Source organism: Brassica rapa, chromosome A09 (genome assembly GCF_000309985.2).
Source record: "Brassica rapa cultivar Chiifu-401-42 chromosome A09, CAAS_Brap_v3.01, whole genome shotgun sequence".
In the NCBI taxonomy this organism is placed as follows: Eukaryota; Viridiplantae; Streptophyta; class Magnoliopsida; order Brassicales; family Brassicaceae; genus Brassica; species Brassica rapa.
The window spans coordinates 13,964,588-13,990,028 of NC_024803.2; the positions used below are offsets into that span (position 1 = coordinate 13,964,588).

A 25,441-nucleotide genomic window follows, 5' to 3' on the forward strand; every position below is an offset into this window, starting at 1 on the left:
AATTTGTATAAGTTAAAATCACACTTATATTAATATTTTAATCATCAGGTTGGTCATTGTATTCTAATATATTATCATTTTAAGTTTGAAAACTATAATAATAACAAAACATATTCAATAATCAGAACATATTCAATGATAGTTTATTTAACAATAATTATACACAATATATAATACTAAATTATAATTATATATTAAAAATATTTTTGAAATATCAAAAATTATGTATTTTTAAAATGAAAATTTATCCGTACAGGTTAAAGTCTAGTAAATACTTAAATGGATAAATTTTAATGCTACATTTTAAATTTGAAATATTTATTGTATTCCAAGTCCGCTGTATCACCCGACCGTAGTATTTTTTGCCTTGTTTAGTCCGTAAATATGCGGTATATGCGGTCTTTGATGGGTGTTGGGTGTGGTCAGGGCCGGCTCAATAGTGTTAAGGGTCCTAGGGCGAAAAATATTTTTTTTTTACGCTCTAAAATTTATATGTAGATAATGTTTAAAATATTTTTAAAATTTAATCAGTAATATTTTGTAATGAAAATAAAACTATCTTTATATCAAATAATTTGGTCTCTTTTCAATTTTATTTATTATATTTATAATTTTTTGTATATAAAAATATAAATTTATAAAAAATTGGGCCCTTTAATTAGTATTATACGGGGGGACACGGGCTTGGGCTCGGGGCGGTCGCACCGCTTGTCCCCCCTAATAAGCCGGCACTGGGTGTGGTTTGTCAAAATAACAAGCAAGGGAGACCTTTATATCTCAATCTTAAAAGCATCCATTACTCTTTTCATATATCCAGAAAGTAATAATTTGATATGTAATAATACGATTCCTTTTTGAAGAGGTTAGCTAGAGATTTTTGGATGACCTTATGATAAGAACCGCCACTTTGTATGGCTGATCTAGTTTGCAACTACTATTATTCTCTTTTTAAAATCATTCTAATAACCATTGCCAGAAAATTATGAACTGTAAATATTAAAACTCTCTACAGTGTGCTTCAAATTATTTATAGACCCGGTTCAAAAAATTATTAATGGTATATTTATAGAAGTAATAATATAATTTAAAAGTTAATTGTTTCATCTCTATATGTTCAATTTTTTTAAAAGATCCTAGGACATAAATTTATATGTATTATCAAAAACTAAAAATTTAATCCTTAATTTATATTTTCTTTTCTAAAAACTATCTTTTAAAAAATCAGAATCATGTTTGACCTTTCCACTTGCACACAAAATGGTATTCACGGTCAACGTATATGTGTAGTAGTTAAATCTAAACATTTGAAATACATTATTTATCATAACATAAAATGCAAATTAGTGGTTGTGTTAGTATTATCGATATGTCACCCACCTGCAAAGAAGAACACAAAATCTTTACATGTTTATCAAAATGTTATCCAACACTTGTGTTAGGTTTGTAACAACGGGGCTTAAATTTAGACTGGGTAGAGTAAGCGAGTATGTTTATTTTGGGCCAAGTTGTTAATAGTGGATGGTATAGGTATGCCCCAATTTAGGTTATGACTTCCCAAAAGTTTAAATCTTTAGATTGGTCCAATTATTGACATACTGAATCTTTGAAATGTTTACTTGACAAGATAAAACAGAATATAAGGTTGACTTTGATACTATAATATTTCCTTTTTGTTTTCACTTTTTATACATATTCAGTTTGTGCATCTAACCATATTCAATTGTGGATGTAATGTTTTCTGCCTTTATCTATAGCTGTATATTATATTAGTTAATAATGCTAATTCATAATTTTTTTAATTAAAAGTCTGATATCATCTTAAACGATTATCATCAACAAAATTTCATTATTATCTGCGAACCTTCATCTTCTTATAACTGAAATTTGGAAGTTTCCACGTTATTTATTTTTGAGAAGTATGGTGAAATCAAAAAATGTTATAGGTTAACAAAAAGAACAAACTGTTGATTAATATAATGGCATGTATTCAAAACACAGGATTTGAGTATTCAGATGGATTTTTCATGATTCATAATTTCTTATATTATTATAGAAATTAAGAAAAAGAACAGTTACGGATTTTGTTGAATTTTGTGGGGGAACTGATATAATACTATCGATATAGGAGAATTGGTAATATCCTAATAAGATTGGAAAATCATAAATACGAAGGAATAGCTTGAAAAGAAGATGATAGTATAATAAAATGGGCCGAAATTAGTTGTATCATCTGCCATTCTTGTTTCTATATATAGCCTGAAAGATCACAAGTTGATTGTTTTGTTGCTTGTGTAATGATTGTAAAGGTGCACTGAGGGAGTTTTGGGAGATGGTGCAAGCTGAAGTGGTCGATGGATAGTTATTACAAGACTGTCTTGAAGTGGGCAGTAACGATCTAAGAGTTTGCTTCATATAGCAAAGGACATGGTTGATGGTTCTCAAATACTTTTCTTCTCGAACCCGGCCCGTTCTTTCTTTCTTTTTTACTGTAAAATTGAAGAACCCTTTCTTCAGATGAGTTATAGGCTTATAGCTACAAACACCCGGCCCTGGGCTAAAGCCCATAAAGCCAGGGCTTTGGGCGCCAAATATCATATAAATTTTAGGGGCGCCAACTTGTATCAGTTCTTTTTGGTCTAGTGGCTTGAGATATTTAATTCCTAATGAGAGATGTTCGGTTCAATATACGCTTTTGCCATCCTTTTTTCCTTTTTTTTATAATAACTGAAAGAATCTTTTATTTCGTATTGACCAGTCTTAGTTTCCCGTTTTATATATTCTTTTCATTAAATGATACTATTAAATTAGTCATATAAAATCAAATAAATCAACTAATTTCCTTTTCTATATCGATGACATTTATTAAAACAATTGATTCATCTTTTTTCCTCTTCTTTTTTTTTGCTAGAACACTGATTTGTAACAGAATTCCAACAAATTCGACCGTACTCTCTTTTTCTATTGTCAATATATCTTTACGTTTTACTGATTATGCTATTTTCTACCAATTATTTTTGTTGTCTGTATTTTTAAACTAAAAACATACATGAGGTTTATTGTTGGGTTCTAATACTATCTCTTCCACTCTCTCCTACTTCAACAAGGATTCAGTAAAGAAAAATTAATCTAAAACGAATTCAAAGTGATCGTTGTATTTACCAATACATGTCTTGTTCTGTTTTTCACTAAAAGTAAATTATTCTAATTTTTGCATTTATATAAAGTGTTGCTGGAAAAAAACAGTTAGGTGAATATAAGATGAACTAGAGTAATCTGAAACCAATGACATTATCAAATAATCTGTTAAATGCAGAAGAACACCAAAGAATCGTTGTTTTATTAATATAGAAGATCAATTTATGAGTGTTTTTGATGAAATTGTTAGGGGCATTATTTTGTTACTGCGCTTTAGGCACCATACTACTCCGGACCGGTACTGGCTACAAATAACAGAGTTTTCACGTACGCCCTTTTCTCTTATAAACATTAGTTAGATTATACACGTAAGCTGCGTTTAGTCGTTAGCCTTCCTGAGTTGCTTCCAACTTTGGTATATACATCTAACGTGACTATTTCGGCATGATGTATGAACGTAGGCATTATAGCTGAAATCCTCTAGGATCCATTTTGTTCATTACTTGTTTCGCTAGTTAAGTTAAGAGAACTATAGAGACTCGGTTTGTTCGTTCTATATATATCTGTTTAAGAGATTCATAGGCAAGTAACTCGGTTTGTTTGTTCGTTAATCGTTATATGAGTTTAAGAGATTCGTTGAGTAGAAACGTGATGTTTGTTCCCCATTGCATCATAATGATTTCATCAATCTAAGCCTATTTATTAGTATTGAAAAGGACAAGATCACGAGAAGAATCTTTGAAAAACACAAGCCTGTTGACATCCTAGAGCAACTGTAGGTATCCAACATTTTATTTGATTGGTTAAATCTCTCCATTCATAGTGAGTATTTTATTGATAAAATGACTGAAATTATATGTGTTTTAAGGCTTTCGTTGCTGGAATCTTGACTCTATAGTGTTTGTACAAGAGTTCATAAATACAACAACCATGTTGTTGGTGAGCGGTGGAATAGATTTGAAAATTCAGTTTTTTTATTCTGAATATTTCTTCTTTTTTTTCTTTGGAACATGTTTGCTTAAATTATGGACTCTGTCATAACTAAATTTATTGATGAAGGTCCATCAATTTGTATAGTACAATATTTATTGTATTTCTGTTTTCCACTTTCCCTCGTCTTGTTATCCATGGCTTATTATTAATCCTTTTGGTGTAGCTGCTGCTTGTATCAGAAAATTCTTAATATGGCTATGATCAATTTTATTGGGTCCCAGTAGATTTTACGTTTAAGTAACATATGTAAAATAGAACAAGTGAGAATTTATGTTACTTTCAAGTTTCAACTACTCACATTTAGGTCTTAAGGTCATGTCTTGATAAGTGATACTAAGTGATAACCATCATTTTTCATTTAATGGTACCTCCGTCCTAAGGGCATCTTCAAACCTACTACATTTTCAACTCCAAACATCATTATGGAGTAAAAGCTTCTCCAACCCCACTCTATTTTCAACTCCAAAATGGAGTAATGGCTAGGGTTACTCCATTTATGGAATAATTTTACCTATTACTCCATTTTGAAGTTGAATTTTTTTTATTTATGAAATGATCTTTTGAATCTTTAATGTTTTTATTTCTTACTTAAATAATATTTAAAATGATACAATAACATGAAAATAGTATATTCCACAAAGGATTATTTAATAATTTTGAATAAATGCATAAAATAACAGAAAATATAAATAATTAAAATAAAAATAACATAAAATAAGTAATTTAATAATCTGGAAAATCCATTCCGGATCCGATAAGGTCGGTGAAATATTGCCCAAACGGAGAAGTCTGAGAAAGAGCTTGTTGATCTTATGATTCAACATTTCGCTTTGATATTATTTGTATTTGTTGAGCTTGAATATACGCACGAACATTTGGATATTGTATGGATGAGCGTGAACTCGATGCACCAATTGAACTTGGAAGAGAAGCTCCACCTCCAGGTATCGAAATTGCAGAAGATGAAAATGTCCGATTTTAAAATTTTCTTGCTCGATTTAGGAATATCAAAGATAAAGAAGCTCATTTTTCATTACGAAATGCATTAGTTGATCATTTGTGGAAAAAATATTATAATGCTCATTGTTGAACCCACGTATATGTTGTTTTTTTAATGATTTCTTGTATTTTTTAATAATAAATATTTAATTCAAATAATTTTATATTTTAATTAGTTATCGTAAACATAAAATAGTTGGGGTTAATTGGTAAATTTTTATAAGTATAAGATTTTATTTGAAATTATTAATAAAATACAAATGAAATCATTTAAGAAATATTATTTTTGGAGTAAAAAATGGAATAATACATTGGAATAAAATCTTACTCTATTTTGGTGTTGCACCATTTTGGAATAAAAAATGGGTAATACATTGGAGATGCTCTAAGACATGGCAAAGCTTCAACTTCATTCTTCATCATTGACCAAGCAGATTGATCTCAGCCATTCGATTTGAGTATATGTTAAGAGAGGGGATCATGTAATGCATAGTGTGGACCCTTCATTTTTTTTTTGGGACCCTTCATTTCATGTCGTCATGTTTGTTACAATATGCCAACTTCATTTAAAGGATTCATCATTTTGCATTTTCCACATGCATTGTGCTACAAATAAGTCAAACAAGTTTAGCATGAATGCCCTTGTCTAGTCTTTAAAGTTACATGAATTATACTACTAAAAGAAAAATAGAATAGGAGAATAATTATGTCATTTGAGAATAATCCGAGTGTTGGCTGAAGATAAGTTTCTTCAGGTTTCATCTCGAGACAAGCTTAACTTTTTCGAGCTTTGGTACTTTAGTAAAACTCAACATCTCGATTTCCAAAGCAAAACATTAAAAGAAAAAACATATGTGTTCCTTACAGTTTTGGTAGAGGAAAAGCGTTGAGCTGGTTTCCACTTTCTTACTCTACAATTTTTACTCACATTTCTTCTACTTTTTATTACTCTAAGCTCAGCTATAACTACCAATCACACCCATAAACACACATGCATTTACTTTTACATTTACACATCCACGCATCCTCGCCGCGTGAACATTTAATTCATCTTCAACCGTTAAAAACTTTATATTATAATTTTCTCGTCCTCCCATATTCTTCAAACTATATTATATAAACCCATTTTACGTTCTTCATATTCCCAAACCATATCCCTTTTCGTAATCTGGTTCTTAAAGAGAGATGGCGAAAATGTGTTTTATGATGATGTTGATTATGGTATCTATAGCCATTAACATGGTTGCTAGTGATCCAATTGCACCGTGTTACTTCATATTTGGCGACTCTTTGGTCGATAATGGCAACAATAATCAGCTTAACTCACTGGCTAGAGCAAATTACTTTCCTTACGGTATTGATTTCTCTCTCGGTCCAACCGGTCGGTTTAGCAACGGCAAAACTACAGTGGATGTTATCAGTAAGTCTTAACTAACTACATTTTACTTGCTTTTCCTCTGTTTTTTTCCTTGAAACAAGAAACTAAAGTGCTATGTTTCCTTTATCGTAATATTGAAAATAAAAAATAGCTGAGCTCTTGGGGTTCGACAACTACATTACACCGTATGCCGCCGCGAGAGGAGAAGACATCCTCCGTGGAGTTAACTATGCTTCTGCTGCTGCCGGAATCCGAGAAGAAACCGGCAGACAATTGGTACTAACTAGTTCACTTAGAGATTAGCCATTCGGTAATTTGGACTCGTTCAGACCGGACTGTTTCAGATCCGTTATTTCTCTTTATAGAATTTTGGTCCGGTTTAATTTGGTTATAACTTATAAGGTCTTGATTTAGTTTTGTTTCTGATAAAAAGAACTTCAAAATATACTTTAAAAATTTGTAAATAAATAAGATTCACTATCATCTATGTTTAGTAGTCGTCGAGATGTATATAAAAGATCTGTTTTAGATGTGTTCAAAAAAAAAAAAAAATCTGTTTTAGCATATTTGGTTCGGTTTAGTTATATTATATTACTTTTGTTTGGGTTTGGTTCAATTTGTTCAGCAAAATATAAACCAATCGGCTCTACAACAATTTCCGTTCAACCGTTTAAGATCTCTGGTTAGGATTAGGCTAAATATGTCCATAGTTAGTTTCCTAAGCATCTTGTTCTAGAGTTTCTCAAAAAGCTATTTGTTTTTCTTCTTTAGGGAGGTAGAATAGCATTTGCAGGTCAAGTAGCAAATCACGTGAACACTGTGTCACAAGTAGTGAACATACTCGGTGATCAGAACCAAGCCTCGAGTTACCTCAGCAAATGCATTTACTCTATTGGATTAGGCAGTAACGATTACCTCAACAACTACTTCATGCCCACTTTTTACTCTACCGGTAACCAGTTCACGCCTGACTCCTTTGGTGACGATCTCATTGCCCGTTACACCGAACAACTCCGGGTCAGTATATTCTCTGCTTCTTTTAAAACTCCTCTGTTTTTGCTCTGTTTCTTTAGTTATACTCTGTTTTGGTAGTTTTTACTATTAGAGTGAGACTGAAGTTTTTGATGTTTGTTTCTGGTGGAGAAGATATTGTATAACAATGGAGCCAGGAAGTTTGCGTTAATAGGAGTTGGAGCCATCGGTTGCAGCCCAAACGAGCTAGCTCAGAACAGTAGAGATGGAAAAACATGTGACGAGAGGATCAACTCCGCGAACAGACTCTTCAACAGCAAGCTCGTAACTATAGTCGACCACTTTAACCAGAACACACCAGACGCCAAGTTCACTTACATCAACGCATACGGCATCTTCCAAGACATTGTTACAAACCCTGGTCGCTACGGTATAGCACCCAGTCTTCAAAACTCTTTCATGATATTTTTTCTCAAATATTTGATTTTTTTTTTTTATATACTTTTTTTTTTTGGCAGGGTTTAGAGTGACAAATGCAGGATGTTGTGGAGTTGGGAGGAACAATGGTCAGATAACTTGTCTTCCTGGTCAAGCTCCATGTTTGAATAGGAATGAGTATGTGTTTTGGGACGCGTTTCATCCTGGTGAAGCTGCCAATATTATTATTGGAAGAAGATCTTTTAGGCGGGAAGCTGCTTCTGATGCTCATCCTTATGATATTCAGCAGCTAGCAACTCTCTAAGTAGAGAGTGGGAGAAAGAGAGAAACCTGTTGTTTTGCTTGTATAAGTGTTTCGGTAGTTCTTAAGTGTTAACTCAGTTTGGACTCATGAAGAAGAGGTGATGTCTAATTTCGTTTGTGTTGTGTTTGATGTTATAAGTGTTTATGTAATGATTATGAGTCACTGTGTTTACCTCTTTTAAAAACTTTTATGCATTTGATTCTTTCATTTCAAAGGTATTAGTTTTTTGCCCTATATGTTAAAACGTAAGAAGGTTAAACCAAGAAGAAACAAGAGTGGACAATTTTAGTCTCGTTTTGAATCATCAAGAGTCAAGACAGTAGTCTAGAATATGAAATCTAAAACTCTTCTGTATTGTGTTCATATTGGGCCTCGAATGTTGAAAATGGGCTGAAGATAAACCCAATTTTTGTGTGGTTCTTTTGTTTGCCAGCAAGGATGACTGATATTCCAAAGATGCCATTCTTACACTAACCATTTATTATCTCCTTCAGAAAATTTTCTGGATAGAGAAGATAATGAGCTCCTTAGGATTTTCTGTTGGCACTTGTTCTCCACCAAGTGAGCAAAGAAAATGCAGAAGTTTTGTGAGCAGCAGCTTAAACAAAGCAGAGGCTATTAACTTGAGAAGCAAGCAAAAAATCTCTGATCATGAGTTAAGTTTTGTTCAACCAGCTTCTTGTGGTAGAAGAGAAGCAATTATTGGTTTTGGTTTCTGTATTGGTCTTGTTGATAACGTTTCAGCATTGGCTGAAACAAGTTCTTGTGAATTCTCTGTTTCTCCTTCTGGTCTTGCCTTTTGTGATAAGGTAGTTGGATATGGTCCTGCAGCTGTTAAAGGGCAGCTAATCAAGGTAAATTATATCTCAAATTAGTTTTACCATTACTTTATGATGTTAGATGGATATTGAATATATCGCATGTAGGCACATTATGTTGGGAAGTTGGAGAATGGGAAAGTGTTTGATAGTAGCTATAATCGGGGAAAGCCTCTAACTTTCCGAATAGGTGTTGGTGAGGTAATTAAGGAAATAATGTTTGGATTATAACTTTAATATTATGTGAAGTTCAGAAACACATAAACTGAATCAATTGTGGACATATATATTACAGGTGATTAAAGGTTGGGACCAGGGAATCATTGGCTCTGATGGAGTTCCTGCTATGCTTACTGGTAAAGTCAATATCTGTTCACGTGGGATACTTGAAGGATTGAACACAAATTTTTTATTGCATACGTGAAACTGCTTGATAGTAATCTTAGAACGGTCGAGTTATGGCTAATTGAATCACTGGACCTATAATTAAACAGCCAAAAATCGAGTTTAGTTGTAATATACAAAAACATTGTTATGCTTTCATCATTGACTGACTAAGTTTTTATTTTGGTTTATTACTTCAGGAGGGAAACGAACATTAAAGATTCCTCCAGAACTCGCGTATGGTGATCGAGGCGCAGGTTGCAAAGGAGGTAAACAGTAAACTGAAGACCTTCCTTAATTACTACACGAAATCTTATGTTAGTTGTTGATAATTAAATAATTAATGTTATATTATACCTAAACCCTGCTTTTCGCAGGCTCATGTCTCATTCCACCAGCTTCTGTTCTTCTCTTTGACATTGAGTTCATAGGTAAAGCTTGAGAGAGCTTTCTGCTTTTCTTTGTCTTTGCTGAGCCACCATCTTCTTTATAGAAACAAAAATATACTCTATTTGTAATCAAGTGAATATTTTCTGGCTCTTTTTCAAAGTTGTTTCGTTCATATATGCTTTATCCAAGCCCTTTTTCAAGAAATGAAATAAAATAAAATAAATTAAACTTTATCCATTAAACAAACACACCAACAGACGTCCAAGTAAAAAAAAAAAACATACCTCAACAGTCAACACAGCTTTACGCATTACGCAGGACATGCGAACTTGTATTGTTCGTTACACACTATTAGGGGAACGGAGCAAATTTTCATTATTTTATTTGGGTATCTTCGATAATAACCCTCATTTTTTTCTTTCAAAATGATGTAAACTCATAATTTTGAATTTTGCTCCAATGATTTCTAATAGATCTCAAAATCCACTCTGAAACAGAGTACACAATTCTATATTATTATTACGTATAGAAGAAGAAATCTAGGAAAGCATATGTATTGGTGGTTACGTATGAGAAATGTGTATTTGATTGATAATGTGAATATAATACAATTATGGAATACATATAGTATCGAAGAACAAGAGAATATGAATATATTAAAAGTATAGATTTGTTTAGGAAGATTTTTTTTTTTGAATATATATTAAATTTATTCAAAAGAAAATACCTTTTTACAACTAGTGCATCAGTTTTTTAAAGAATAAAAAAATACTACAAATCTTCTAAAAAAAAAAATCATATGTGTTATCTTGTGGCAAACCACAAAGAGAGCGCCGCTGCAAATTTGTAGTTCCCTTGTTGGCGAAAAGCTGAGCATCTATTCCGAACTTGGCGATCCACCATTCTTGCAAGCGCTACTGCTGCAATGGGAGTAGCCCCATGTCTCCTTTCGTTTCTTTCTTTCCAAAACGAATATATTGTTGCTTGGATAGTGTACTTTATAAGAAAACCTTGATTTGTCTCCATACTCAGGTCCACCAGTTCCGACCATTTTGTAGTGTACCTCCCTTGGAGCAGACTATACATAAGAAGCGACCAAACCTCAGATGAGTAAGCACACTCGAAAAACAGGTGATCCCGAGTCTCCAAAGGGTCATGACATAATATGCAAGATGGATTCACACTTGCATTCCAAGCAAGCATTCTATCTCCTGTGGACAGCCTATTATGAATTGCAACCCAATGTAAGAAAGCATACTTCGGAGTGCAGTGTTGGAACCATATCACCTTCCACCATGTGACTGGTGCCTCATGCTTTCGTGTTAGCTCCCATGTGAACTTTGTCACAAAAATAGATTTGAACTTATCAGTGCCCTGTTTCCAGAGAGTCTGATCCTGCACCAATGTCATCTTCCCCCTTTGCGCATCAATGAGAGTTTCAACTTCATTAAATACATCTATGCGATGTCGCCGCCGTCTCCTACTGGTCATGACCTTACAGACTGTTGAGTTAGCTGGAATGCCCATCTCAATACATCCTCGAGGTCCAAGAAGATCATGTAGTCTACCCATAGGCGACCATGAATCAAACCAGAAAGAGGTTGTGCTTCCATCTCCAACTTTCATCCTTTGTAACTCTTTTGCCTTATCTCGGTGCTTTAATATTTTCCTCCACATCCAGGAACCAGCTGTGGTAGCGTCATTGATAGACCAGAAGTTGCCTCGCTTTATCAAGTAGGTTTGAATCCACTTGGTCCAGAGAGAAGGTTTGCCTGAGACAATGCGCCATACCAACTTCAAACAACAAACATTATTAACTTCTTTCAAAGATCGAAGCCCTAAACCACCTGCGCGTTTATCCCGAGTGACTATTTCCCAAGCAATCTTTGCCTTCCTAGTGTTTAAGGCAGGACCTGACCATAGAAACGCTGAGCAAATACCATTAATCTCCTTAATACATTCTCCTGGTAGCAAGAAACCAGCCATCCAGAAATTAACAATACTTAGGAGCACAGATCTTATGAGTTGCAGCCGCCCCGCCATGGAGAGAAATCTATTCGTCCAAAGGCTAATACGTTTCCTGATTTTCTCAATCAGAACATTATAATCAGACTTTCCCATTCGCTTAGACAACAGAGGTAGGCCCAAGTATCGCACCGGCAGCTTGCCAGAAGCAAACTCAAACTGCTGCTCAAGATGATGAAGCGAGTCACCCGAGATCCCAGCATAATAGATTGTCGTTTTTTCCATACTTATCTTCAGTCCAGAGACTTTACCAAAGTAGTTAAAAACCTCGACAATACTTTCTATTGATCTAACTCTTCCATCTGTGAAAACCATGATGTCATCCGCGAAACTTAAATGAGTAAGTCCAAGGTTCTTACACTGCGGGTGATAGCCAAGGTGACGATCTGCTGCGCCTTTGTCTAGAAGTTTAGACAACACATTCATGCAGATAACGAACAAATACGGAGATAAGGCGCATCCTTGCCGTAAACCCCTCTCACTCTGAAAATATCCAGCTAGCTCCCCATTCACTTGGACAGAAAACGAAGGAGTAGTGATGCAGAGAGATATCCAGTGAATAAATGTTGCAGGAAAATCCATTGCTTCCAATGTTTTAAGCAGAAAACTCCATTGTACTGAGTCAAAAGCTTTGGATATGTCTATCTTCAAAGCACACCTAGAGGAAATTGTGTCCTTATGATAGTCCTTGACGAGTTCAGTCGCAAGAAGAAGGTTCTCAATTAGCAGCCTACCTTTCACAAATGCAGACTGGTTCAGAGCAATGAACTCTGGGAGAGTAGCCTTGAGCCTGTTAGCAATTATCTTTGAGATGACTTTGTAGAGAACATTGCAGCAAGAGATTGGACGGTAGTCTTTCATCTCTCTGGCCACTGTTGTCTTAGGTATCAAAGCCAAGATTGTAGAGTTAATTCCTTTAGGTAGAAAACCCTTCACAAAGAAAGATTGGACCGCGATGATGAACTCTGACCCAATGACTGACCATGCTGACTTAAAGAATTCAACTGTATATCCGTCTGGACCAGGTGACTTATCATTAGGCATACAAAATAAGACCTTCTGTATCTGTTCTGGTGTTACCTCTTTCAGCAGTTCTGTCTGTTCCGCAGCAGAGCATCTGTAGGGTAAGAGAGTTTGCAGACTGCTCATCTCAATATCCTCAAAGTCCACTGGTTTATGTTGAAGAAATTCTCGAAAAAAACCCTCAGCTTCTGTCTTTATATCTTCTGATTGCTGAACAACCCGGCCATCTCTGCAGTGTAATTCTTTGATGGAGTTACTAATCTCTCGAAGTGTTGCTGCTCGATGGAACGTCTTATTGTTGTTGTCTCCCACGTTCAGCCAATGGAGTTTTGATTTCTGCTTTAGAAACCCCTCCTCTAACGTAGCGACATGCTCCCAACGCGTGAAAGCTCTGTTTTCTCTGTCCAGATTCTGCTGAGACGGGTTCCTCAAATTCTCCTCCTGTTTGGTGCATAAATCATCATAAGCCTCTACAGCTTTCAGAGATAAATTGCCCATTTTCTCTTTTGCTAAAACCCGAATCTCTGGCTTAAGAGCCTTCAACTTCTTTGAGAATCTGAAGAGGGAAGACGTAGACATGTGGATCGGATCTGTTTGCTGCCAGAACTTCTCTATCATTGGCTTAAACCCCTCCAGCTTTGCGATAGCATTCACAAATTTAAACGGCCTCTTTGGCCGATTAACTTCTGGCCTTAGATGAAATCTGCACCGTAAATGGTCTGAGCACCCTCCTCCTTCAAACACATTATATGATTGCTGAAATAATCTGAGCCAATGATCATTGATCAACACTCTATCCAACTTCTTTGATATAACACCTTCTGCTCTTTTGTTTGTCCATGTATACAATGGCCCATGGCAAGCAAGATCAGACAGAGTGCAATGAACAGCTACAGTCTGAAAATCTCTCATACCTTGCGATAAGATAGGATCAGTGGCATGTAGAGAGTGTTCCTCCATATTTAGTATCTCATATAAGATAGGATCAGTGGCAAGCATTATTGATGTCGGGGTTCTTCTGGAATGTAAGAGGATTCAACAAGAAAATCAAACATTCCGTAATGAAGAAGTGGGTACAGAACCAAGATTTCTTATTTGGTGCTGTGTTGGAAACAAGAGTGAAGGAAGGTAGCAGTGAGAGGATATCAGATTCAGTTTTTCCAGGCTGGTCTATGATGTCTAACTATGACTATAATCCTTTAGGTCGAATTTGGCTGGTGTGGAGACCTGAAGTGAGAATTACTCCTTTTTATAAAAGTGATCAGTTGATCACAGTTTCAGTGGAGATCAATGGATGCGCAGACATGTTTTTCTACACTGTGGTCTACGCAAAGAATCTTGGGTCGGAGAGGAAAGAACTTTGGGAAGACTTAAAGAACCATTATAGTTTAGGAAGATTTCAGTATCCCTTATTCTTGTTCTTCTTCTCTCTCTCATGTCTTGAAAGGTGTATCATAACAGCTGTGCTATAACTAGCAAGTATCGGGGGTCTTAATGATTGTCTTTAATGCTTTGACTCAAGTTCAACTCTGGTTTGATTGTGCTAACTCGATATGGGGTCCCCTCAGCTCGAGATGGGCCTTTGATCTTCATGGGACCTTCTTCGGGGCCTTGGTGACACTGGGTTGAGCTCTTAGATCGAGTCTGAATCGAAGTGAAATCCGCCTCCAACAATAGCCCCATCCCCACCCCCACGAAGACCTGAAGACCGATATGTCTCGTCGTCTAGGTTGGACGCAGATTCTGAGCTGGACGGTGTGTTGGAGGTCGTCTGTTATTTAGGAGTTTTAAGACCATGCTTGACTTTTTGTTCTCTTGTCTTTAAATGTTGATTTGATTGAAGATTTGATATAAATCTACAGTTTACTGCCACTGCGTCATTTTGATGGGAAGGAGTGTAACTTCAGTTGTTATAAGTTACTTTCCTTATAAATTATTCCACTCATCTGAAATTTTTGTCTCCTTACTCTCCTTTGAGCCTTTGGTGAGAAGAAACTCAAGGAGGCTCCCTTTCTTCTCGTCTCCCGGTGGTTCCGAAGGTTCACCGTCTGACAATGGGCTTCATGTCTTGCACCTGTCTTCTTCTTATGTCATTCCTTTATCCGGGAATGTCATTTCGTTTCTACTGCTTTGGTGCCCGCAACAGGCTCCAGTACCGGGAACAGTGTTATGGTTTGATTCATGTTGTTTGACTTTGATTTGAATTAAGTTCGTTATTGAAAACAAAATCCTGATTAGTTCTAAAAAAAGAAGATAAGAAACCGTGGATTTGAATAAACTCTTTGTAATGGAGAAACCGTGGATGATAAGAAAGCAAAAACATAATGATTTCTGAAAAATACTTTTGATTATACGACTTTGAATACACTATGGTAAGCTGCTTTACAATCATATATAGCAGAGTTCACACTATCTTCACTCAACAGTTGGAAAGCTTATCAACATAGAGATTTGAGAAGAGTAAATTTGTTATAAAATGAAAAAGTAACTTTGCGGAAGTTGCACATGATTGAGACTGGTTCTCTTTACCGTTGAGAAGACAAAAAAAAATAGTAATGGGTTTTGTTGAGGCTGATGCTGGTGGAGAGGTTATGGAGATTGGCTGACTGCTTATGAGACCCATCTTGTATTGATCTCTTGTACCTTTTTCAAGAATTTCGTTCAAGATGGAATTTAGAAATGGTATTTAAAATAATTTTCTCATGGGATTTTTTCTCTTTTTCTCATTTTTTCATTTTCTCTTAGAGCTAGATAAATAAACCGAACCCAAAAACTCGAACCGCACCCAATCCGATAAAAATGAATCTCAAACCGATCCGAACCCGACATAAATACCGAATGGATCTTATTTTATGGTATTTTGGGTTATGTATATTATCCAAACCGAATCCGAACCTAAATGGATGTCCGATAGAACCCGAAATATTCAAAATCCAACAAAGAACTTGTACCAAACATGATATCAATTCCTAATATGTATCTAAAATACACTAAAATATTATTGAACATCTAAAATAATTATCTATTACATGAAGGTTGATGGTTGAAGGTTACGGTTGAAGCTAGAAATTTTTAGATTTTGGTTCTGTTTTCATTGAATAATGTTTCCCATTTCATGAGAACTTAGTTTGCAATGCTTTCATTTATTTAGTTTTGTTTCTATCAATAACTATGTTTACCTTTCGTTTGATTTTGAATGATCACGTTTGATGTTCTTTTCTTATATTTGAATCGAGTTTACTTATGTTTTGGTTACCAAATAGGTACAAATAAAGTACTTTAAAACCGAAGAATCGATTTCACTTATGTTTTGGTCACAAAGTAGGTACAAATCATGTACTTTTAAAATGAAGAACCGTTTGGGACCCGAATCCAAAAATATATCAGTTGTACCAGTTCTTTGAAGATTTACTAATCCCGACCTGAACCTGTCCCGAACCGAACTTTCATATAATCTGATGGATTGATTTTGATAAACCCAAAATATCAAGACCCGATTGGACAAAATTGAAATCCGATTGAGACTCCAAATGCTCAGGCCTATTTTCTCTCATGGAATCTCTTCCTTTTCTAGCGTCGCCTCTCCTCTTTTTTTTATTTCTAGGTGAAGATACTCCCTCTGTTTCATTATGTAATTAGTTTTAGAAAAAAAAAAATTTCACAATATAAGGTGTGTACATAATCAAAAGAAACTTTTACATTAATTGGATATTGTGTGACCAATCAAATAATACATGTTCTTTAATACATGCTTTTTTATTATTGGTTAAAATTATATATTAAATATTGTTTTCAAATGTAATAATTTTTTTGATATTAACACCGTTGACTTAATTACCTACGTATTGAAACAGAGGGATGAACAAAATTTATGGTCATTAAGTAAAACTAAATTACCACATTAATGACCATTGTCACCATTCAATACCATTCAACAAGATCTTGAGCAATGTTTTAATCAAGACCTTGACCAAAGTTTAACCAAGACCTTGAAACAATATATTGACTAAGAGAAATAGACTAGATCTTCATCAATTTTTATGATGATGGGTCCTCAGTTAACTTTTCTGGACAGTATTATAGACCAGATTTTGGAGGGTATAACCCACCTCCAGCAACTATGTAATTAGAAATATCCAAAATGTTCTTATAATAATATATAATTATAGGTTGATGAGCAGTTCACATTATATATCATCACTCTTAACTTCCCAACTTTATACAATTTTCAGTAACAATGGCTATTTTTTTTGTAAGAACCATGCAGAACAAAAGATATATAAAATTAATTATACATACTGAACGAAGAAGCTAGGGCTTATATGATGAATTATTAAAACCTTTTCATTTAATTTCATTGTTTGCAGAAGAAGGAAGTTGAATTTAACCTTGGATATATTGGAGAAAAGACTAGACATGACGCAGTACGATCTATCGCTCGTTGTAAAGGTACCAACACAATTCAATGGTTATACTACGCAAAATAAATCATTCACTAGAGATATACGAGTTTTTATTAAATTACGTCTAACATATGGTTTTCTGTGGAGTCTTTTTTGTAGATGAATGCAATAATACGCAACACGTAAATGCCACTGTGGAGTCTTAAAAATTTAGGTATTCACGTTAAAAATATGGTCAAGAATATTATGTTTAAATCGAATGTGTAAAAAAATACAAAAAATTTGTTAGCAAAAAAAAAAAAATACAAAAAACTGTTCTATACTCAGTTTGTTTACGTGAGTACGCAAAGTCATTACCATTTTCGTAGCTTCCACCATTTTACTAATTACCATGAAATGAAAACACGCTAGCCAACCAATTCAAACAATTGTTACAAATGTTTCTTTGTTTTGTTAGGAGTTAATTTCGTAAATTCTGACGAGGGAAGCGTCACACTAATTGTGAAGGGAGATGGATTTGATGAAGATCGAATTAAGAAGAAATTAGATAAGATTCAGAAGGAAGCAGATGGTGGAGGAGTATGGCTATCCTGTTTTTGTCGCTGATATAAATGTGTTGTTTATCTATCTTCAATATGTCTTCAATCGTATGTTATTAACTGCTTGAAATTTGGTTCAACTAGTAAAATTTTCCAATGTTTATTTTTATATCTTCGTGTGATCGTGTCATATCAATAATTAATGAGTTTTGGTTCAACTTTTAAGATATGGTCGTGTAAATTATATTAGTCAAACAATATGATTTTCTTTATTGAAAACAAAATACTGATTAGCTCTAAAAAAAAGAAGCAAAATACTGATTTGCGGCTAGTATATTGTAGTTGTTATAAGCAAACAATGCGATGATCATCCTCTAACTCTTTTTAACGGCGAAGCCGTGGATGATAAGAAAGCAAAAACATAATGATTTCTGAATGATACTTTTGATTAATACAATTATGAATACACTATAGTAAGCTGCTTTAGAATCATATATAGCAGAATTCACACTATCTTCACTTGACAGTTGGAAAACTTATCATTAGTACATAAAGATTTGAGAGGATTGAGATTGGTTCTATTTACCGTTGAGAAGACAAACAGTAATAGGTTTTGTTGAAACTGCCACCAGTAGAGACAGTGCCGTCCCAAACCATTAGGTGGCTTAAAGCATTTGAAGAAAATGTGACATTTATAGAATTTTTTTGTCTCCTTTAAAACATCGTCTCAAAGACAAAATTATGTGTGTCCATCAAAATGATCAAAGTATTTTAAAAATCACGGCTGGGAAAAATTTCTTTTGTTTGTCAAATAAGTTAAATTTCCTTTTAATGTCATTTTGGTAGCTATAACATTACAAAATGAAATGAAAACTTGTAAAAATGAAGGAAGATCATGCAGTTTTGGTATTAATATCAACTCAAACAAATGAAAAAAGCTTGCATGTACACAAAATTTAAGATGTGGCCCAAATTTTTTTAAAAAATTTATGTGGTCTAAAGTTTGTGCTTTAGCTGCCTTAAAGGAGGAACGGGCAGAGAGGTTATGGACTATTTAGAAACAATAGAGATGAAGACTTCGTGATAGATATCCCAAGTGAACTTGTACCTCTTAGGTAACACATAATTCTTTTCAGAAGACCACGTCTGATAGATAGTAAAATTCATACGTTGACAAATGAAATTCTTAGCAAACTGAATATCAGGGATGTGTAATGTGTTAACGTAAGATTTGCAGTTTTCTTGCTGAAACTTTCAGTTTCTAGACAGTCAATGATTTCTTCTTGATTAAACCCCTTGAGTCCTTGACCACAAGACGAACTTTGAATTTATTCACTATCCCATCTAAATTCAGCTTGATTCGAACAACCACTTTTGATTGTAAAGAACTTCATAAGCTGTTCCATCGATCATATAACGTAACTATGTGATCTTTTTGTAAATGTGACCTAGGGGAGTCGAACCTTGGTAAAAGAGTGACATAAGAATACATGTCCACTAGGCTATTAAGTTTTTAAGTTTTTAACATTAGACAAATATTTAAACAATATTTCAATGTAAGCACTACTCCGTTCCTGGTAACGAATACCTTTGCCGGAACCAACTAACGGTGCGCCGTCGTAAGAAAATATCTCCAGTGTCGTTAAAATTTTCCGGGATCGATGATCTTTATGTCTTCGTCAGTGTTTTTAAAACCAGACCGGAAGTTGAACCGAATAATTTTTGGATCATGGTTCAATATGGTTCGACCGTATCAAACTTAGTCTAATAATCTGGTTTAATATATTTCTAGCAAATAAATTTAAAAGTAATTTTAGTAAGTATGATACACAATTAAAATATAAATAAATTTAAAATATAAAACATCATCCATATAAACTAGTTTTATGTTCATATGGATGGTTATTAGTTTTTTTGATAGTTTTAATAATTTTTATCAGTTTAATAATTTTGAGATCCAATTCTGCTACGTGACTGATTCATAGTCGAACCAATTAATAGATCCAACCCGGCTATGTAACCGGTTCATGATCGAACCTAGTTCAACCATCAGGTAGGTCCGGTTTTAAAAAACATTGGTCTTCATCGACTAATGAGAATATGTAAACTTCGCTTGTTTTCGATGAGGATTAAACCTCTGGACCATCGCCAGAATAGCGTTTCGTTGCCGCCGTTAAGCCATCTGATTTCTCCGACGATTTAATAAGCGTTGTTTGCAACTTTGCATTGAATCTGTTTCTCTCCAACTGGTAGATATTAATTAAAAGTAAGGGATGAAACAGAGTCAGCAAGGAACAGAACGATGGAGACCATTAAACTTTTAATGTCGGATCGAAATAGGTTAAAATAAAATATAAAAAACGATAAAAAAATCAAGTAGCCTTATGACATATATTAAAACAAAAACAAAAAGATCACAAAGTGATGTCGTTTTAATGATCTGATCGATTTTTAAAACCAAAACTAGATTTGTACCCGCACAACCGTGCGGATATTAATTTTCATGTTTATATATATATTTTACATAATTAAAATATATTTTTAAAGTTACTTATATATTTAAATGTTTATATATAATTATTTTAAATATAATAATTTGATAGTTTTCATGCTGTAAGTTAATTGATTATTTCAAATCATCACATATATTTGGTATTTTTATTATATATATTTTAAAATTGTTTTATTCAATTATTATGATCTTGATCCGTAAATCAAAGCGCTAAATTCTTTTTATCAATATTTTTTTTATGTTTATTCATTTAATATAATAACTATATATATATATATATAAAGTTTAAGATAAGTTAATTTTATACATACATTATCTAATTTATTAATGTTAACCCGTTCTACCAACATATTATATTAATTTATCAGTTTAAGATAATTTTATCATATTTAGTTAAATACAATGTTTGTTTTTAAAATGATAGATATAACTATAAAATAATAAAATTTGATATAATTTTTTTCATTTTATAAAAGATAACTGAGTATATATATATATATATATATATATAAATGCATAATAACATTAATTTCATTACTAATTATAAAATTAGTGAAAATATTTATATACAATTTTTGATAATTAAGATATTGTTACAATGTTTTTCAACAAATTTGTTAAGAAAATTAAATATATATATTTATATTTTAAATTAAAATATATCAAATTATATTATGATTTAAGTAGTTAAAATATTATATATTGGCATTAAAGAAATACATTTAATACAAATATTAAATGATGATCCAAATAAAAATATTACACATGAATAAATGTGAATTTGTTAACCAATCCGAGTTTTTAGGAGTCGATGTTATATTAAGAATGATATATTATTAATCCATATTATTAGTACTAAATGAATGATAACTGATTTCTAGTGAGGGTCCATTTTTTTAAAAATCATACATGAATCAAAGTTGTGACTTCTGTTTTAATATATAAGATAAACCATTTTTTTCACTTGGCAGCCACATAGGAACCACATCAGTAATTAAAGCAAAATCATTTACAGTTTGGTGCATTTGACCATATTTTAAAATTTTATGACTAAATTTTAAAAAGTTAATTAGTTCATGCGGTTTTTAGCTTGTTTCAATAAACCGTGTATCAATAAACCTGAAGAAATAAGTTCATGGGGGAAGAATTGACAATTTTTCCTCTAAAGATCAATTAAACATTAGCTTTGATCATTGTTGATGCCTGTTATTGCTTACTTCACGTGATACTAAAAAAAAGTACGCAAATTTATTCTAACACTTTGTAAGGTAAAATTAGTACATGTTACTTGAATTATATTCCAAATCAAAATATATATTCAAAAATATCGTTAAATATTTAGTTAACCATTCCTTAAAGTAAACAGTATTAGTTAAATATTTTGAAGTATTTCTAAATATAAAATCCCTGAAATTAATACAGTATATATAGTACAAATTAACAAGTTAATTATTGAACTCAAAATTAATTATTATATACATTTACAAAAAAAAAAAAATCCAAAAACAAGTACAAAGGAGGAGATATCACCCAAAAAAAAAAAAAAAAGGAAAAAAAAGACCACCAAACCCGTGGAGTTGTTGTGTTGCCATTTCATACCTTTGGTAGGAGGCCAAAGCCATAGCCGAAGCCTCTCTAATCCTCAAACCCACCCCTTTTGCTTTACGTTCTTCTCTCTTCGATAATTCGATTCCTTTAGTCTCACGGGGGATCCCTGCTTGATCTTCAATCAATCTCTCTGCTTCGAATATTCTTTTTTGTTTTCCGATCTGCGCCCATCGGGATCGGCCTAGTCTTCTCCAGTCATCTGGTACGTTTGATCAGGAATTCGAGAGGACAAGAACATCGAATCAGTTGCTGTAAGATTTTTCGATTGGTTCTGTCTGGGGTTTTGTTTGGTTTTGATTCGCTTGTGTCTGATTTTGGCTTAAATTATGAGTTTTTTTTTTAGTTAAAAGGGTTTATGTGAATTCATCTAAAGATTTGGTTTTGTTGTTTCATTTGTCGAATTTGGAAGCTTGTAAATTAAAAGTTTTCGTTTTTATTTCAATGTTTATTGTTGGAATCAAGGAACTGAGATTTTGCATTTTTTATTTAGTTTATTCAGGTTTGGATTTTAAGTGGTTAATAAGATGGATGAAAACAATGGAGTCTCAACCTCACTCCCACCATTCCTCACCAAAACATATGAAATGGTAGATGATTCCTCCTCTGACTCAATCATATCTTGGAGCGACCACAACAAAAGCTTCATCGTCAAGAGCCCCGCCGAGTTTTCGAAAGACCTTCTTCCAAGATTCTTCAAACACAAGAACTTCTCCAGCTTCATCCGCCAGCTCAACACATATGTAAAGCTCCTGTCTTTCTATCATCTCTTTTGCTCGTCCTTAACCCTTTTGCGTGTGTTATAGGGTTTCAGAAAAGTCGATCCGGAGAAATGGGAGTTCGCAAACGAAGATTTCGTTAGAGGCCAGCCTTACCTAATGAAGAACATCCACAGGCGAAAACCGGTTCACAGCCACTCGTTACAGAACCTACAAGCGCAGAGTCCTTTGTCTGAATCAGAAAGACAGAGCATGAAGGATCAGATCGAGAGGCTGAAGAGGGAGAAAGAAGTCCTTCTCGCGGATTTACAGAACCAAGAGCTTGAGCGTAAAGGGTTCGAGCTGCAAGTAACCGCGTTGAAAGACCGGTTACAGCACATGGAGCAGCGTCAGAGATCGATAGTGACATTCGTTTCACAGGTTTTGGAAAAGCCAGGGCTTTCTCTGAACCTAGAAACCCACGAGAGAAGGAAAAGAAAGCTGCAAGAGACAGAGACTTCTCTTCCTCCGAGCCGGTCACACGCAGCGCAGGTGGAGAAGTTGGAGTCTTCCTTAACGTTCTTGGAGAATCTTGTCACGGAATCTTGCGACAAGGGTATGGATATTGATGTGAACGAGTCAACTAGCTGTGCGGAGAGTCTAAGCAATGGAGATAACAGAGCCAAGTCAACAAAGATTGATATGAACGCAGAGCCTGTTACCATAGCTGTTGCTGCTCCAAAGACAGGGGTTAACGATGTGTTCTGGGAGCAGTGTTTGACAGAGAATCCGGGATCGATTGAACAGCAGGAAGTTCAGTCGGAGAGAAGAGATGTTGATGCAAATAAGATTGGAGATGGAAGGACGTTTTGGTGGAATGCTAAGAATGTAAATGATATTGCAGAGAGAGCTTGATATTTAAGCTCTTTTGTAAAATAGATTTTTTTTTTATTACTACTTCTGAGATCACTGTCTTGTGGTTCATTGTTTATTCTGTTTCTGTACGCTATTGTTTTGGGGGAAGAGTAATATAGATGCATATTGGCTCTGGATTGATTTTACCTTCACGACCTTTCCTATAAAGCTGTGACTTGTTTTAGTATAAAGACCAAAGAGTCAAATAGGGGTAGAGAGAGAGAGGACAAAAAAAATTAAATAAAAAGGCTCCGGACATTGAACCCGGGTCTCCTGGGTGAAAGCTATTGTGGACGCATTTAGTGGTTGCCTACGAAGTTCAATGAATCAATTGGATATCTTACTCGATTGGACAGTTAAAAGAAGCTCTTAATTTAGAGACTCGAGGCCTCCCAGCTTTCCCATGTAAACAATGCGGTGGGATAGAAGATGACTTCCACACATTTCTATTATGCCCCTTCGCTCAGGAAGTGTGGACGTTGGCTCCTATCTCACCTAAACCTCAGGTGTTAATACCTTCTTTCTACCGGCTTTTGAAGATGGGTCCACAATTTACCGTCTTGCCACCAGTCGGGCTCATAAACCCACTCTGGCCGTGGATCTTATGGCGACTATGGAAGGCTAGAAACCTTCTTGTCTTTGAAAATAGACAGGTAACGGCACAGGAAGTGATCAATCCGGCTAATGGCAATCAGCTCAGACTGTTGTTGCTTCATCAGCATGTAACCTCGCCGCAGGGCCTCCATCGCTACCAACCTTTGAGAATGAGAAGCTGGTGTGCTTTGTTGATGCTGCTTGGGATGCATCTACGCGAAACTGTGGTATTGCAGGAGTTTTCAAAGGGAGTGAGCAAGGCAAGTTTCAGAGCTTTAAAGACTCAAGGAGATATGATTCAGCCATGATTGCTGAAGCTCTGGCGATCCGGAAGGCGGTGCTGGAAGCGTTTATATCTAATGCGGACTCCCTATTGGTTTTATCTGATTCACAGACACTAGTGAAGCTACTCAAGACTAAGGGTTCTAGGACGGAATTGAACAATATCCTCACCGATATCTATTACTATAGCAGCCGGTTAAAGGCCTGCTCCTTTTTTCATATCTCTCGCTTATGTAATGTTGAGGCTGACTTAGTGGCAAAGTCAGAGCTTGTATCTGTAAACTCATCCTTTCCTAGAGGAGGCGAAACTTTTCTGTATTCAGTGAAATCGTAGTTTGACCACAAAAAAAGAGGTTGATGCAAAGAAAAAAGTTAAGTGGTAAATTAAGGAAATTGCTTAAATATAGCAAAGATTATAATGTTAATTAAATAAATGTAATTTTCTAGTTTGTTATTTGCAAATGATAAAAAGACGACAAAAGTTTGTGGTTAAAATTTTAGGGCATTGTTATTCCTGATTTCCTATACATGGAGTATTACAAAAAAAATGAGAAGGTTCCTATATATGGATATAACAAATTTTAGCAAGTTAAAACCAAAACTTAGAATGCTTATTTTTAGGGGTGGGCACTTCCGTTATTTTCTCGGTTTTGTTCGAGTTTGGTTTGGTTTGGTTTGGTTAGTTCAGTTCTAGTATTTTTTAAATTGAAATAAACCATAGTTATTAGTTTGGTTTGGTTCGGTTTGTGTTCAGTTGGATCAGTTTAATTAGGTTCTCCTTAGTTTAATTTTTTTAAAGAAAAATTATGTTTTAAGACATAAATTATGTAAACATAAACTATGTGAGCTAAATTGAATATAAAACTATAACAAAAACTTTTAAAAAGTCATAAAAAGTATATAAGAATTAAAACAAATGAAAATTTACTAAAAATAAAAAAAAACCAACATCATTAGTAACGTCTCTTATATCATTATTTAAAAGTCTGCAATGAATCATCAGTATCTTTTATATTATTATTTGAAAGTCTGCA

The 25,441-nt window shown here is 34.2% G+C and overlaps 3 protein-coding genes across 6 annotated transcripts; all 3 read left to right on the forward strand.

Annotated features, from left to right (window-relative positions):
- The first annotated feature begins 5,814 nt into the window (after positions 1-5,814).
- LOC103839650 (GDSL esterase/lipase At5g45670) lies at positions 5,815-8,426 on the forward strand. The gene is made up of 5 exons (XM_009116150.3): positions 5,815-6,547; positions 6,657-6,781; positions 7,277-7,522; positions 7,652-7,907; positions 7,996-8,426. Exons 1-5 carry the CDS (start codon positions 6,313-6,315, stop codon positions 8,217-8,219), a joined length of 1,086 nt encoding a protein of 361 aa, XP_009114398.1. The 5' UTR covers positions 5,815-6,312; the 3' UTR covers positions 8,220-8,426.
- A 247-nt stretch (positions 8,427-8,673) lies between these two features.
- Positions 8,674-9,999, forward strand: LOC103839649 (peptidyl-prolyl cis-trans isomerase FKBP13, chloroplastic). The gene is made up of 5 exons (XM_009116149.2): positions 8,674-9,073; positions 9,146-9,238; positions 9,333-9,393; positions 9,622-9,690; positions 9,799-9,999. Exons 1-5 carry the CDS (start codon positions 8,738-8,740, stop codon positions 9,861-9,863), a joined length of 624 nt encoding a protein of 207 aa, XP_009114397.1. The 5' UTR covers positions 8,674-8,737; the 3' UTR covers positions 9,864-9,999.
- An 11,042-nt stretch (positions 10,000-21,041) lies between these two features.
- LOC103839646 (heat stress transcription factor A-4c) lies at positions 21,042-23,677 on the forward strand. Of its 4 annotated transcripts, none has more exons than XM_033280959.1 (3): positions 21,042-22,172; positions 22,421-22,661; positions 22,725-23,677. In XM_033280959.1, the coding sequence occupies exons 2-3, from the start codon at positions 22,446-22,448 to the stop codon at positions 23,529-23,531; spliced, it is 1,023 nt and encodes a 340-aa protein (XP_033136850.1). In that variant the 5' UTR covers positions 21,042-22,172; positions 22,421-22,445; the 3' UTR covers positions 23,532-23,677. The 4 variants fall into 4 exon arrangements, with proteins under 4 accessions (XP_033136850.1, XP_033136851.1, XP_009114396.1 ...); XM_033280960.1 differs by having other exon boundaries at positions 21,042-22,123; XM_009116148.3 differs by having other exon boundaries at positions 21,044-22,123; positions 22,412-22,661.
- The last annotated feature ends 1,764 nt before the right edge of the window (positions 23,678-25,441 follow it).